The 12,545-nt window shown below is 34.5% G+C and overlaps 1 protein-coding gene across 1 annotated transcript in view; it reads left to right on the forward strand.

The window, feature by feature from the left end:
* Positions 1–10,260: 10,260 nt before the first annotated feature.
* Positions 10,261–12,545, forward strand: part of Smp_029990 (putative dedicator of cytokinesis protein 1 (DOCK1)) — a gene marked incomplete at both ends in the record, with an annotated part of 42,775 nt that continues 40,490 nt past the window's right edge. Inside the window, one exon of the mRNA XM_018799538.1 lies at positions 10,261–10,530. Coding sequence (XP_018651317.1) covers positions 10,261–10,530 — 270 coding nt within the window. The remainder of the gene's footprint in view (positions 10,531–12,545) is intronic.

The raw sequence follows: 12,545 nt of genomic DNA on the forward strand, positions 1-12,545 counted from the left end.
AATTATATCTTCATATCCTGAGTTGTCCACTCCAACTTTAGCATTTAGATCTCCCATCAGGATAGTGAAGTCCTTTCTTGGGCGCTTCTCTATGATTGATTGAAGCATCGAATAGAACAGATCTTTGTCGTCGTCGTTGATATCATTGGTGGGTGCATAACATTGGATAACATTCATTGTGATCCCCTCTTCTTTGTTTTGAATGATGCTTTGATAATTCTGAATCCGTGAGATTCCCATTCTACAAGTGCGTTTCGTGCTTCTCTGAACAGCATTAGAGCAACTCCTTGAGTGTGTGGAGCATTTTCCTCTTCGTGACCGGAGTACAGCAGCATCTCTCCCGTATCTAGCTTTTGATGTCCAGCTTGTGTTTAATGGGTTTCGCTGATTCCAAGTACTGCCAATTTGTATCTTCTCATTTTTGTTGCTATTTGACTGGTCTTTCCGGTCTTCCATATTGTCCGGACGTTTCATTTACCTATAAAGAGTTTTTCTCTAGTTGTTAGAAGGGGCATCGGCCTCGTGACTTCCGAAGGATCTCGGCTTTTATCATGAGGCGTCATAATTATTCCTTCAACTCCCATGGCAGAGTTTAAATGGTTTGAATTATTTTTTTGGTTAGCTTTTTTTAGCGGGTTACTCTTCTACGGGATGAGGTCTCTAACCCCATGCCCAACCCCCCTCCTTTGTGTGGGCTTGGGACCGGCAGTAACTCTGGAAGAGCTACAGGCGGAGTTAAGTAGACGTATAAGGAAAATAGAAATCCCTTATGATTATTTATATTTCGTGAATATAGAACTTGATTGGTGTTTTAAATTTTATATGGGCATAAAGAAAACACTTGCTTAATTTGTCTCTTGTTTTTTATGCATTGGTTATTATCTTGCCTTCAATTCGTTTGATATTCATCTTGATTGACTATTTTCACTAATTCTACTAATCATTTGTCATGATTTGTTTTTCATAATAAAATTACTATACATTAGTGGATAGTGTGTCTATTTAGCTAAGGCTTTATCATGTAATAGACAGATATGATGATAATAATATGCAAATTATTGGTAATAGTGCATTATTGACAAAAGACTTAATTACGCTTTTGTCACAGTGATGGTTTGAAAATGATTGGTCATTTGTTGTTCGACATTATGACCGTATTTTCAGAGTTCATAACGGTTGGAAATCTGTTTATCCGAACAATTAGATGATAGAAGTGGTTGCGAACGATAACTTCCCTAAACTAACATTGTTTCTCTCTCTCTCTTCCTCTGGACGGAACTTCTGGTCGTGCTGCACTTCTAACTGACTCAGTATGTTCGCACGATTTACCTAAATTTACTAAAAATATCGACAGACTATGATTTGAATAGGTGCTTTGCAGAGATTGCCGAATTTCATAGTTTACATAGCTGGCTAATCTTAATCAGATCACAGTTAGAAAGCCGAAATCAATGAATAACTGTTTCATTCTACTATGGGACTCCTTAGTAGTCAGATGTGAATCAATTATCCACTAATGACATCAGATGATTGCACAATGTTGCGAATTGATTGTACGTAGACTGAAAAACCATTAGATGCTTGGTAATTCAGTGTTGTTAAGGTTAAACGTTCGCTATGTGCCCTGAAAGTCCTGATTTCTATCCATGGTGAGCTCGTGGATGGGCATTGCTGATAAGTTGCACATTCCACGTTCAGTTTAGTTGTCGTAAACCATCCAGGTCATAGCTGATGTCTTCACTTAATGGTTGCGGTTATGTATCGTGATAACTCAATCGAGTTATACTAGTTGGAATTATTGTTCCTTGCATATTACTTTTCTTATGCAGTCAACTATAAACACTGTAAAATGCAATCATGTTAAACGTTTTATGATAGAAATTCGTGTAGATTAATAGATAAATTAAATGTACAAGTTAATTACCATTAAAATAATTAACCAATATTTCACTGTCTGACTACTCATTTTCAGCTAAGGTTATCTAAGGTTTACAATTTTCGTCAAATGTTTGTTTTATGCAATAGTTGAAGTAATTTTCTATGTTCAGCTAGTGAGTGAATGCTGCATATCAGGATGTAATTTGTATTCAAGATTTGGTTTCAAGCCATTTAAATTATCCTCAACTGTCTGATGTGAACATATTCAGTATATCGCAGTTCCATATACTTGATGAAGAAGAAACTCAACTATATTGAAAGTTTTGACTTGAAGTGAAAATTATACATTAATATACATCACTCATTCATTAAGTGGACGGGAAAATAACCAAAAGTATTCTTTCATTATGATACTAATTGATCCTTTTTTGTAACGCCTTTTTCTGTACATTTACAGATGGATATGAATCAAGTGAATTCATGTCGTTATTTATGTCAACCATCTTATTGTGAAGATGATGGACCGATTGCTTATGGTTTAAGTAGTGGTTCCGGTTCTGGTTCCAGTTCTATTGGACTTAATACAATAAATTCAAATTCAAGTGGATTGAATAATATTTTATCGTTGCCTAACTTTTCAACATCATCATCATCATCATCGTCACGTAATCGCATGGATACACTACACATACAAACACTTGTTTGTAGTAGTTATCATACTACTGATGGTAAGTGATTAATTTGTTGATTTGATTATCGTAGAAGTGAGAGATTACTGGTTGTAATTAGAATGTAATGTACAGCAAAAGTGACTACTAACAAAAACATGATATATTTGCAATATCTCAATCAGTAGAAAATTAAATTTCCGAACATTTCGTGACTCTGTGTAAACCACTTCTTCACAGAATAAATAAATAAGCAAATTAAATTGACGAGGGATTTGTGAAGATTGTAGTATTTCCACAGTTGAAATCGCGAGGTAATTTTAGCCAGATCACTATTGAAAGCCTAGAATCACTGGACGGCCGTGACCAGTGGAGTTCAATCCTTGTAGGGTGTGAGATAGTTATCCACCGCAGACAATGGATGATTGGTTGATCAAGAATATGAATTGATTGAGGATGGATATTAAAACCGTTGGATCTTGACTTATTGATATAGAGGTTAAGCGTACGCATCCGAGGCTAAAGTTTTTGCGTTCGATTACCATGTTGGAGGTCACGGATGGGTATTGCTGAGGAATCCCATACTAGAATGAAACAGCCGTACAGTGCTTCGAGGTTCTCATTGGTTGTCTAACACAGGTCGATTTATGATTCCAACTGTGAGATTAAATTAACCCAGGTTTAAATAGTACATAGGAACAAAGCAAAAATATTTAATACAATAAATCAAAAACAGGGCTGAACAAGTCAATATCATGTCACTCCGGTCGAGGTGCTTTATATGAGACATGCCTGTGTATCTGTGCATTTTAATGGATGTGACAAATGTGACATTTGTAATGTGGAAAGATAGAGTTGAATTTGTCTATTATAATAGTGTGAGATGTGAATTGAATTCGACATGGTGGCTCCTATAGATGCTCCAAGTTGGATGAATAGTAATTCCTTCTCTCACATTGAGGGCAGTATGAATTAGAAATATATGGTAAGATTTAGCTACTTTCCTTTCTTTGTAGTTGGGATAGCCTTTTTTATTATTTCAATATTTTTTAACATCGGCTAGATGCTAATTGAAGATGGTACGCACTACTGTTGCTGATCTGATTTGAAGTTTTTCAAGTTCTAAAAAATTATTAGGTGGTCTTTTTGTTCAACCTCGATGTTCTTTGGTTCCAGTCTGGATTTCACAAGGTAACTCCGCAACAAAAAAGGCATCACAATTGACACACCCTTATATGTAGACACAGTTCTATTTTTACGTAAAGGGGATCTTATCCTTTATACGAATCGAATCATTTAGAAAGATGTTAGTTATTTTGTTATATGCTTTAATTCTGTGTTGTTTTAAGATTCTTTGGAGTTCTTATGTTGTACCATGATGGTATGGTAAAACTAAGTTTCCAATCCATGATATTCTATTCGAACTATTACTTAATAATGAATTGCTATAGTTCATTGTGAATAATATTCATTGGAAAATTATCAGATGTTATTTATATACTTCTGTTTTCTTTACTTATCTTCTTCCAATGTCATAATCTTGGTTGTCTTTTAAAGAGAGTATTTGATCCTACATATGACATGAACAGGTTAGCTACAATCGGGGACACAAGGGGATCCCATTGCTACTCTGTTTGTTTGCATAATATAGGGTAAATATGGTAAATAAAGTTGAATTCAAGCATAGTTTTAGGGATTTCGTGATTAGGCTGATGTTTAAAGGACATCTGACAAATAAAGTGTGATCATTCTCTAGTAAATCATTAATAAACTCTTGGCATCTACCAGTAGGAATACTGCAGTGTAAATATACAACATCATAGCTTACCATAGTTTCATTCTTTTCGATAATGAATCCCGATATTTTTGACTTAAAGTGATTAGTATTAAGAAACAATGTCTATACTTGACCGAAAACCTAGACAGCTTGCAAACGATTTTATCACATCTATGGTGGTCAAACCTAAGGGTTAAATTTAAGATATAACCACAAAAATAACTGGATAGACAATAAAAATCGCAATAAATGAAGTAACCTGATTAAGAATGAATTTGAACTAAAGTTACTGATCCCCCCAATAATTGACAAGTACTTAACAATACAAACAATGTTTGCGGTTCATCATAAGGGACTGATTTCGGTTAAAGAAATATTGAAAATCAGAGAGCAGTGAACAAGCTTTATGTCTTGTAGTCAGGATACGTAATCATTACACATCCAAGACCCTGTCAGGGAACTCGAACCCAGGGAATCGAGTTCTCACAGAGATTACCTATTGTTCAAAACACTTAGTTGGTATTTGGTGGTCTACATTTATAATTTTAGACAAGTTGCTACGTAACTCAACTATTTTTCATTGCTATCGGTGATATTTTTCTCACACTCAACATGGTTGAGCTTCACTAATCTTGGCTTCTGATTAGAACTTAGAAGGTTACTTCTTGAAGTTAGTCATTAGTAAACGTTTGCTAATATTTGTTGTATGGTGTTATGGAAATTATTAAGTTCGAAGTTTCACATTATAATATATTTTCCTTTCTTTTGTGCTCATATTTTCTATAAATTAGAAAATTTAACCAAAGTTATACTATGGCGCAATTATCAAGACGATATTATAATGTGTTTACATCAAGGTATTTATTTGTCACGAAAAGATACTGAATTAAAAAAAGTAGGTCTTTTTAATTTTTAAGAAAATGATTAGGAGTGTTTCTTCTTCCTCTTCTTGTCAAGTACTTTTTTTAAGCATGTTAGCTAGAAACACATATTTTTCATTGTTGTGTATGCGAATAAAGAAAAAGTAATTACCTAAAGAAGAGATTTGCAACAATATGCGATTAAATCTCACTACTTATAGTAAGGAAATTGATTTTAACTTTTATTGTTGTATGTGGTCATAAACGACTTGAAATTCTAGAAATTACCCAGGAATAAGACAAAAAATTAGAAATGATTTATAGGTTTAACCATCTGGATTATAGAATAAGATAACTACTGTGAACGTTCGAAATTCATTGAAATGTATTGGGAAATGCTAACGAATTGTTTTGTTCAACGTCTCTGAAGTTTTTAGGAATATTGATTCAAGCGTTCTTACAGTTTCAACAGGGAACTTAGAGACTAGTTTGTACTCATGACACGGCGTATACGTGATCTTGAACATCAGATAATGTAAATCCTTGATGTAATGCTTCCTGCCAATCTCCTTTAACTACATAACATGAAAAACATAGTGACAGAACAAATATTGATGCAGAATAATATGAATTCATCATATTTCGTGGTTTCTCATCAGCTGCTTACAAGTAAATATGTATTAGAGTTTTAGCATTGGGGTAATAAATAGTGTGGAACAATCGACATGATTGGATGTAAAGGATTAGGATAACAAAAGGTAATCAATGATAACTATATATATATATATATATATGCAAGGAAAGGTCAGAGGTTATTAGGTATTAGAATGAAGTTAGCAATAAGGGATGGGTGGCGCAATAGTTGAGTGGAGTTCAAAGACAGATAAGATAAAATGTGTAATAATTTTAACGGTAATGAAGGAGTCATGGAATTAAAAATAAATAGAGTGGGTTGCGTAATAATTGAATAGAATTTGGAGAGTTCATATAATTTAAGAGAGACAAGTGAGCGGCAATGTGTATGAGAAAGGTCGGTTGAAGAATCGGGTAATGGAAGAGGAATATAATAAAGACTAAATATTAACCAAAATAAAAGTAATATCAAAAAAATAAAACAAAAAAAGTAAAAAAATGGATTACCAGGGTAGTAATAAGTTAATCGCTGTCTCTTTTTGAATACATAGATCCGGTTTGAGTTTTTTAATCGCGATCGCTTCAGAAAACCGGAGAGCAGTTGTACTTTTTTGTTTGCTAATGATTTTGAAAGCATGAGAAATGTCAATGGTGTACCAAGTGTCGAGTAAATGCCGAGCTGTTGCACTGATGAGAGCCCTGGTCCCTCGCAGCCTCAGTATCTTAGGAACATGCTCAGAAATGCGAATATGTACTGTTCTCTCGGTTCTTCCAATGAATGTGCTTTGCCAAGTACATATAAATTGGTAAATGCAGTTGGAGCTACTGAGAAAAAAGGACTTGTCGATTTTAGCTTGTTTGAGTGAGCAGTTACTTTCCCACACTGTTGTCCATTGAAACGTAGGTATATGAAGCATGTTTTCTTTTCCACTCGATCATACTTTACTTGACGGTTGGTGTTTGCGTATTTATGGATGAATTTCACCAGGTATACGTTTTCACGTAGGCACTTGGTGATTAAAGCCATTTCTTCTTCCAGACACTCATTTGAGCAGATTTTGCGTGCGCGGCCAAAAAGGGTTCGTACAATACCCTTTTTGTAACTCAATGGACAGAAACTGTAGTAATTGAGTTATAGTCCACTCCAAGTGTTTTTGTGATAAACGTATCTTTGTAATGTACCCACTGATTTTCGTCTAATTCCAATATCTAGGAAATGGAATTTAACTTCGACTTAATGTTCCACGGTAAATTTTATATCCTTGTGTGCTTTATTAAACAAACTTAGTAGATTGATGGAGTGCTTGTGATTGTTGCAAACAAGAAAAGTATCATCCATGTATCTACAGTAGAGTGTGGTATTATCGATGGCATGCCTAAGCTTCTTCTGTTCGAGGTTTCCCATAAATATGTCGGCCAGAATTGGACCCAAAGAGCTACCCATGGCTACTCCATCAATTTGACGGTAGAACACATTGTTGGATTTGAATTGTATGTTCTTTGTACACAGAAACAGGAGCTGTTTAAATTCATGAATTGGTAAAGGTAAAAGTTCAGAATATTCACCTATGATCTCTGCCGTTTCATCCAAGGGTATATTTGTGAAAAGCGATGAGACGTCAAATGAGACCATGAATTTATCAGAAGCATTTCTATTATCAAGTTTTTGTACAAATTCAAAACTATCTTTCAGACTATAGGGTGCTAGTTTCTTGCGGATTGGTTCCAAGCACCTTGTCAGCTAGCGGGCGAGTTTATGAAAAGGTGATTGGGTCATAGATATTATTGGTCTTATCGGGATGTCGGTTTTGTGTATTTTGGGTAGGCCGTATAAGTATGGTAATTGTGATCCTTTTGGTTTGAGTTCGTTATATGTATGATTACCTATTAGATTTTTCTTCAACAGTTCTCTCAACTTTTTTAAGAGACGCTTCTCAGTTGCATCTGTTAAGTCTTTCTGGGTGTTGACGATTATAAATCTAGTGGGATCATTTAAAATGGACATAACTTTGCTGATGTATTCATCTCTATTAGGAATGACTACACCGGAACCCTTGTCAGGACAAAGTAGCGATATTGTTTCGTCTTTCATGAGTTTTCTTAATGCTTGAAATTAGAATCCAAGGGAGAATGCCTCTGTTTCAATTCACCAGCAAGGGTATTGTACGAACCCTTTTTGGCCGCGCACGCAAAATTTGCTCAAATGAGTGTCTGGAAGAAGAAATGGCTTTAATCACCAAGTGCCTACGTGAAAACGTATACCTGGTGAAATTCATCCATAAATACGCAAACACCAACCGTCAAGTAAAGTATGATCGAGTGGAAAAGAAAACATGCTTCATATACCTACGTTTCAAAGGAGATGAAATCGCTGGAATAATTAATCACAGACTTAATTCTGCGTTGAAAGCGACCTACTCAGCAGCTAAACTGACAACGGTGTGGGAAAGTAACTGCTCACTCAAAAAAGACTCCTCAGCAGTGCGTATCGGCTTCGTGGATTGGTTGAAGTTAGACATTAACACCGTTGGATGCCGGTTCAGTGGTCTATCGGTCAAGTGCTCTGGTGCGAGACTGGTAGGTCCTGGGTTCGAACCTCGCTAGTCGGAATCGTGGAAGCGCACTGCTGAGGAGTCGCATGATAGGGCGAAACGGCCGTCCAGTGCTTCCAGGTTTTCCATGGTGATCTAGCTTCAATCGACTCATGATTTCAACTATAAAATAATTTGTTTTTTAACGGGCAATGATTTTAGTCGGAAAAATTAATGTCATACAATGTTCGTAATAACTAATGTTTATTAATAGAATGGAACAAAACCATTATATCAGATCTCTATTTGTGTAGATTCGTTTTGTATTGGTTGTTTGAACCTTCTCACTTATGTTTAGGACTGTAGTTGATCAGCCCCTTATTGGTATATGTCCATTCTGTCCGAATTTCCCCGATATTGTCTCAAATCACAAGTATTATAAGCAGAAATGGATAGCTTTTCTAGTTCCTGAGTGAACATCAACTCTAGAATGCAAGTACATCCAGCTGACGAGTCCCAAATAAGACGAAACGTCCGTCCTGGATTCCACTGCTAGCCACTATCCATCTCTGTTTATAATATTTGTGTAGGTTGTTTACAGTGAGATTAAATTTATCTCATAATGCTATACATCAATAGTACCTAAGATTAAATATTTTACAGTTCCACTGTAGTTATCTGACCGACCGAACGGACCTGGAACCGGTTTATTGAAAATAGAGTGTTTTTTCGTGATTCGATTGGATGATTCAATAAAAACAATGACTAATAAATCAAATATACAATACGTTTTGCTAAAATCTGAACTGTAAATAATTTGGAAGATGGATAAACATTGAAGAATGTGTTTTCACTTCTGGTAATCGTGGTTTTACCATGAGAAAAGCGCTGCTTTTCATTGAACATCTGTGTGTATGGCATTTTGACGTTGACCACCAGGAAGAGTTCGAGTTTTAGGGATCATCAGGCTTTGAGTTGTGCACACAGGTTTAATGTCAAAAGACGTTTTCTTGTCGAAGTATCTTTTCCTATCAGATTCTAGTCCATATTTCAGAGTATAGAATTTTGTTTCGCAACTACTTTGATCACTATGTCACCTCTTGACTATAACAACACTAAATCAAACAGATAATTATCACAGAGAATAATGTCAGCAGCGATTTGTTTCATTTGGTTTCTAATAGTCACCAAGTCCCCAACTAAACAAATTTGAAAGTATAAAACAGATTGCCACTAATTTATTCAGCAAAGACATAACTCACTGATATACAAAATAAGAAACGTGATATCTCATAGTCAGGTATCTATGTAACATCACTGCGTCGTTGAATATTTTATTACACTTCTGACGAGATCACAAGGCTATTTATTATTGAAGCGTTTTATCTTGAAGTCGATAAAAAGTATATTCTAGAAGATTCTACTCATCCAATCACTAATTCACTTTTTACCGAAAAATTGTTTAATCACTTGTGATGTATCTGTTGGAACTTCATTGTCATTTGAGAAGAAGGAATTTTTAAGATAAGATTTCATTTGTTGGTGAATTAGTTGTTTACTTGTCCTCCTCTGTGATTGATTGGTTGACTTTATTTGCTTAATAGGTTACTGTTACATTTTTTGGCTTATAAATTTGGTTATTATCATTTTTGTTTTTCTCTCTTTTTCATTTATTGTAGTTCACTCGCTCATTAATTGACAATATGTTGCAACTTCTTATGACTACCACGGATGAAACACATCAACATATTATCAATTTAAACTTAGGTTACAGTCTTCTAATGGGACTGGCTCGTTGTTATAAGGATTTAACGATTGATTCAGTTCGACAACAAATAATATACAGTTATTTAAATGGGCCTGGATTTATATATTATAAAATATATATACCTTATTTACAATTATTAAATGCTATGGTATGTGAAATTGTCTATCCAGCATTATATCAAAATCATCATCATTCGCCTAATTCTACTCTTCCTCATTCATCGTCATCAGCATACGCATCCAGTGGTGTTGGTAGTACTTCTGATCGATACAAAGTGGAACATCAGTTCAATACTAGTGTTAATAATAGGAATATTGGCATGACACCTACAACTGGACACTTTTTTGATTCAAAGGCTATACAACTTATCTTTTCAACAATACATTGGGCATTTTTAATTATTGTTCGTTCAAGGGTAAATAATTGTTTATTTCACTTCAATACTGTACAGATTTGATAGATAATTAATTGATATTTTGGCGTTCTTTAAGCTGTATTTTTTTGTATGTTCTTTAGCCATTTTATTATATCAAACTAGGAAATATTGTTATTGTAATCCTACTCTTCAATAACATGTTGATTTCTAAATAATTCTCCCTAAGAAACTGGTATTATCTTGAAAATCTTTTAAAAGTGAATGTTGACTATGTAGTTTTTTCATTGTTCTACCTTAGTAGGACTACGTAGCAGTACTTACTAATGATCTCATATAGAACCAAACCATAGAGTTGTGCGTTTCTCGAAAATCACAATGCCTATAGGCCATTAAACCACATTTGTTTATCGATTCAACTGTACTCAGTTTATTTTAAAGAGCATCTCTCATTGATAGTTACTGTACAACTCCCGAATTTGGCTGATTATGGATGTCACTGAAATTTTGAACAGTTTATTAATTAATCCATCATTATTACTCTTTGATTATTCAAGACAATACTATCATAAAATCAGTCTACCAAATATGTAGATCTTAAATTTTCTTCAAAGCTAATTGTTTATATACATTGTTCGGATAACCTCGACCTTAGATTCTTATAAAATGTCTTGAAAAATACGTATAACCGGATTGTTCGAAATGTTTGGTATAAATACATCACATTGTTCAGATAGGTTCCGTCTACTCTTTGTTCTGTTAAAATGTATGAAAACAATGATTAATTACTTTACATTCATTTGTTTAAGGGTAATTATCTCTGCCAATACTGTAATATAATTAGTCCGATATTAATTATCATAACAACAAATGATCTGTGAACTAATCACTTATCATCAATAATTTAACAGATAGTGAAGTGTTTAATTTAGAAATATTACACTGTGTTTGCGGATTTATGTTGTACAAAGTCTGTAGCATACGAGGATTTTTGTAGGCTTTCTATTTAAAAAAAATTGCCATTGCAAAACGTTTTTCCCTATACAGCAAATAAATTAGCTTTTTAATGCAAAAATATCATGTTATGTATCTAGATTGAGCGAAATGATTTTTGAACTTTGCCATTTTGAACATTCATTCAAATGGGGATATTTGATTGCAGCAAATATGTTTCAACAAAAATCGTGCAATTTTCCAAGAGGCTTTCTTTTACAGGGTATTTAGCGTGTAAACACTTGAAAAAAATATTTACAATTAATCGATCACCGAGTGAGTAGTGATCAGTGTGATGTATATCAGTCAATTCATTTCGATTGCTGATTGAATTTTATCTATCAAGTTGCAGTTTGCTCGCTAGCCTAAGTGACTCGACATCATCACCTAACAGCTCAACATAGCGCACACAATGTCAAGTCGCTTAGACCAATAAGCACTGAAAAGGACTTGACATACACGACATTGGTCACTGCTCAGTAATCAGTCTATTGTAAATGGATCTCAGTCCTAACGCAGATCAATTGAGGCGCGAGTAGCTTCAGAGGTAACATCTCTGAGTGTGAAGCTGAGTGATACAGGATCGAGTCCGTCAGGTAGCATCGGTTGTTTCAAGATTTCAGGTACGTACGCCCTGGTGATCAGTATTGGATATTATAATACCTTGATCCAGAGCTTACTGTTTACTTCCTCCAACCACATAACAACCATTCGTACTGATCCCTAACTAATTAACAACTTGTTTTATTCCGATGACATCTCTTCTTAGCGCCCAATATGTATATTCAGTGCATGAAATGGCGTCTCGTTTCTCTAATGAACAACTACGGAGAAAAATACACCAACCGCTATTTTTATTATGTTTGAATTTTGCAGCAATTAGATTCACGATAAGTTAGAAATACCTCTTGAAAATACATGAGTACATGTGGTCATTAATATAGAATTAGTCAACTGAAGATGTATTAGAAAGAAAAATTCATACTGAAAAATACACTTTTGGAAATTCCATTGGCCCAGCATTATAAGCATACTACTTAGTAAGGATCATTAGAATTAGCATT

This window comes from Schistosoma mansoni, chromosome 3, assembly GCF_000237925.1.
Source record: "Schistosoma mansoni strain Puerto Rico chromosome 3, complete genome".
NCBI lineage: Eukaryota > Metazoa > Platyhelminthes > Trematoda > Strigeidida > Schistosomatidae > Schistosoma > Schistosoma mansoni.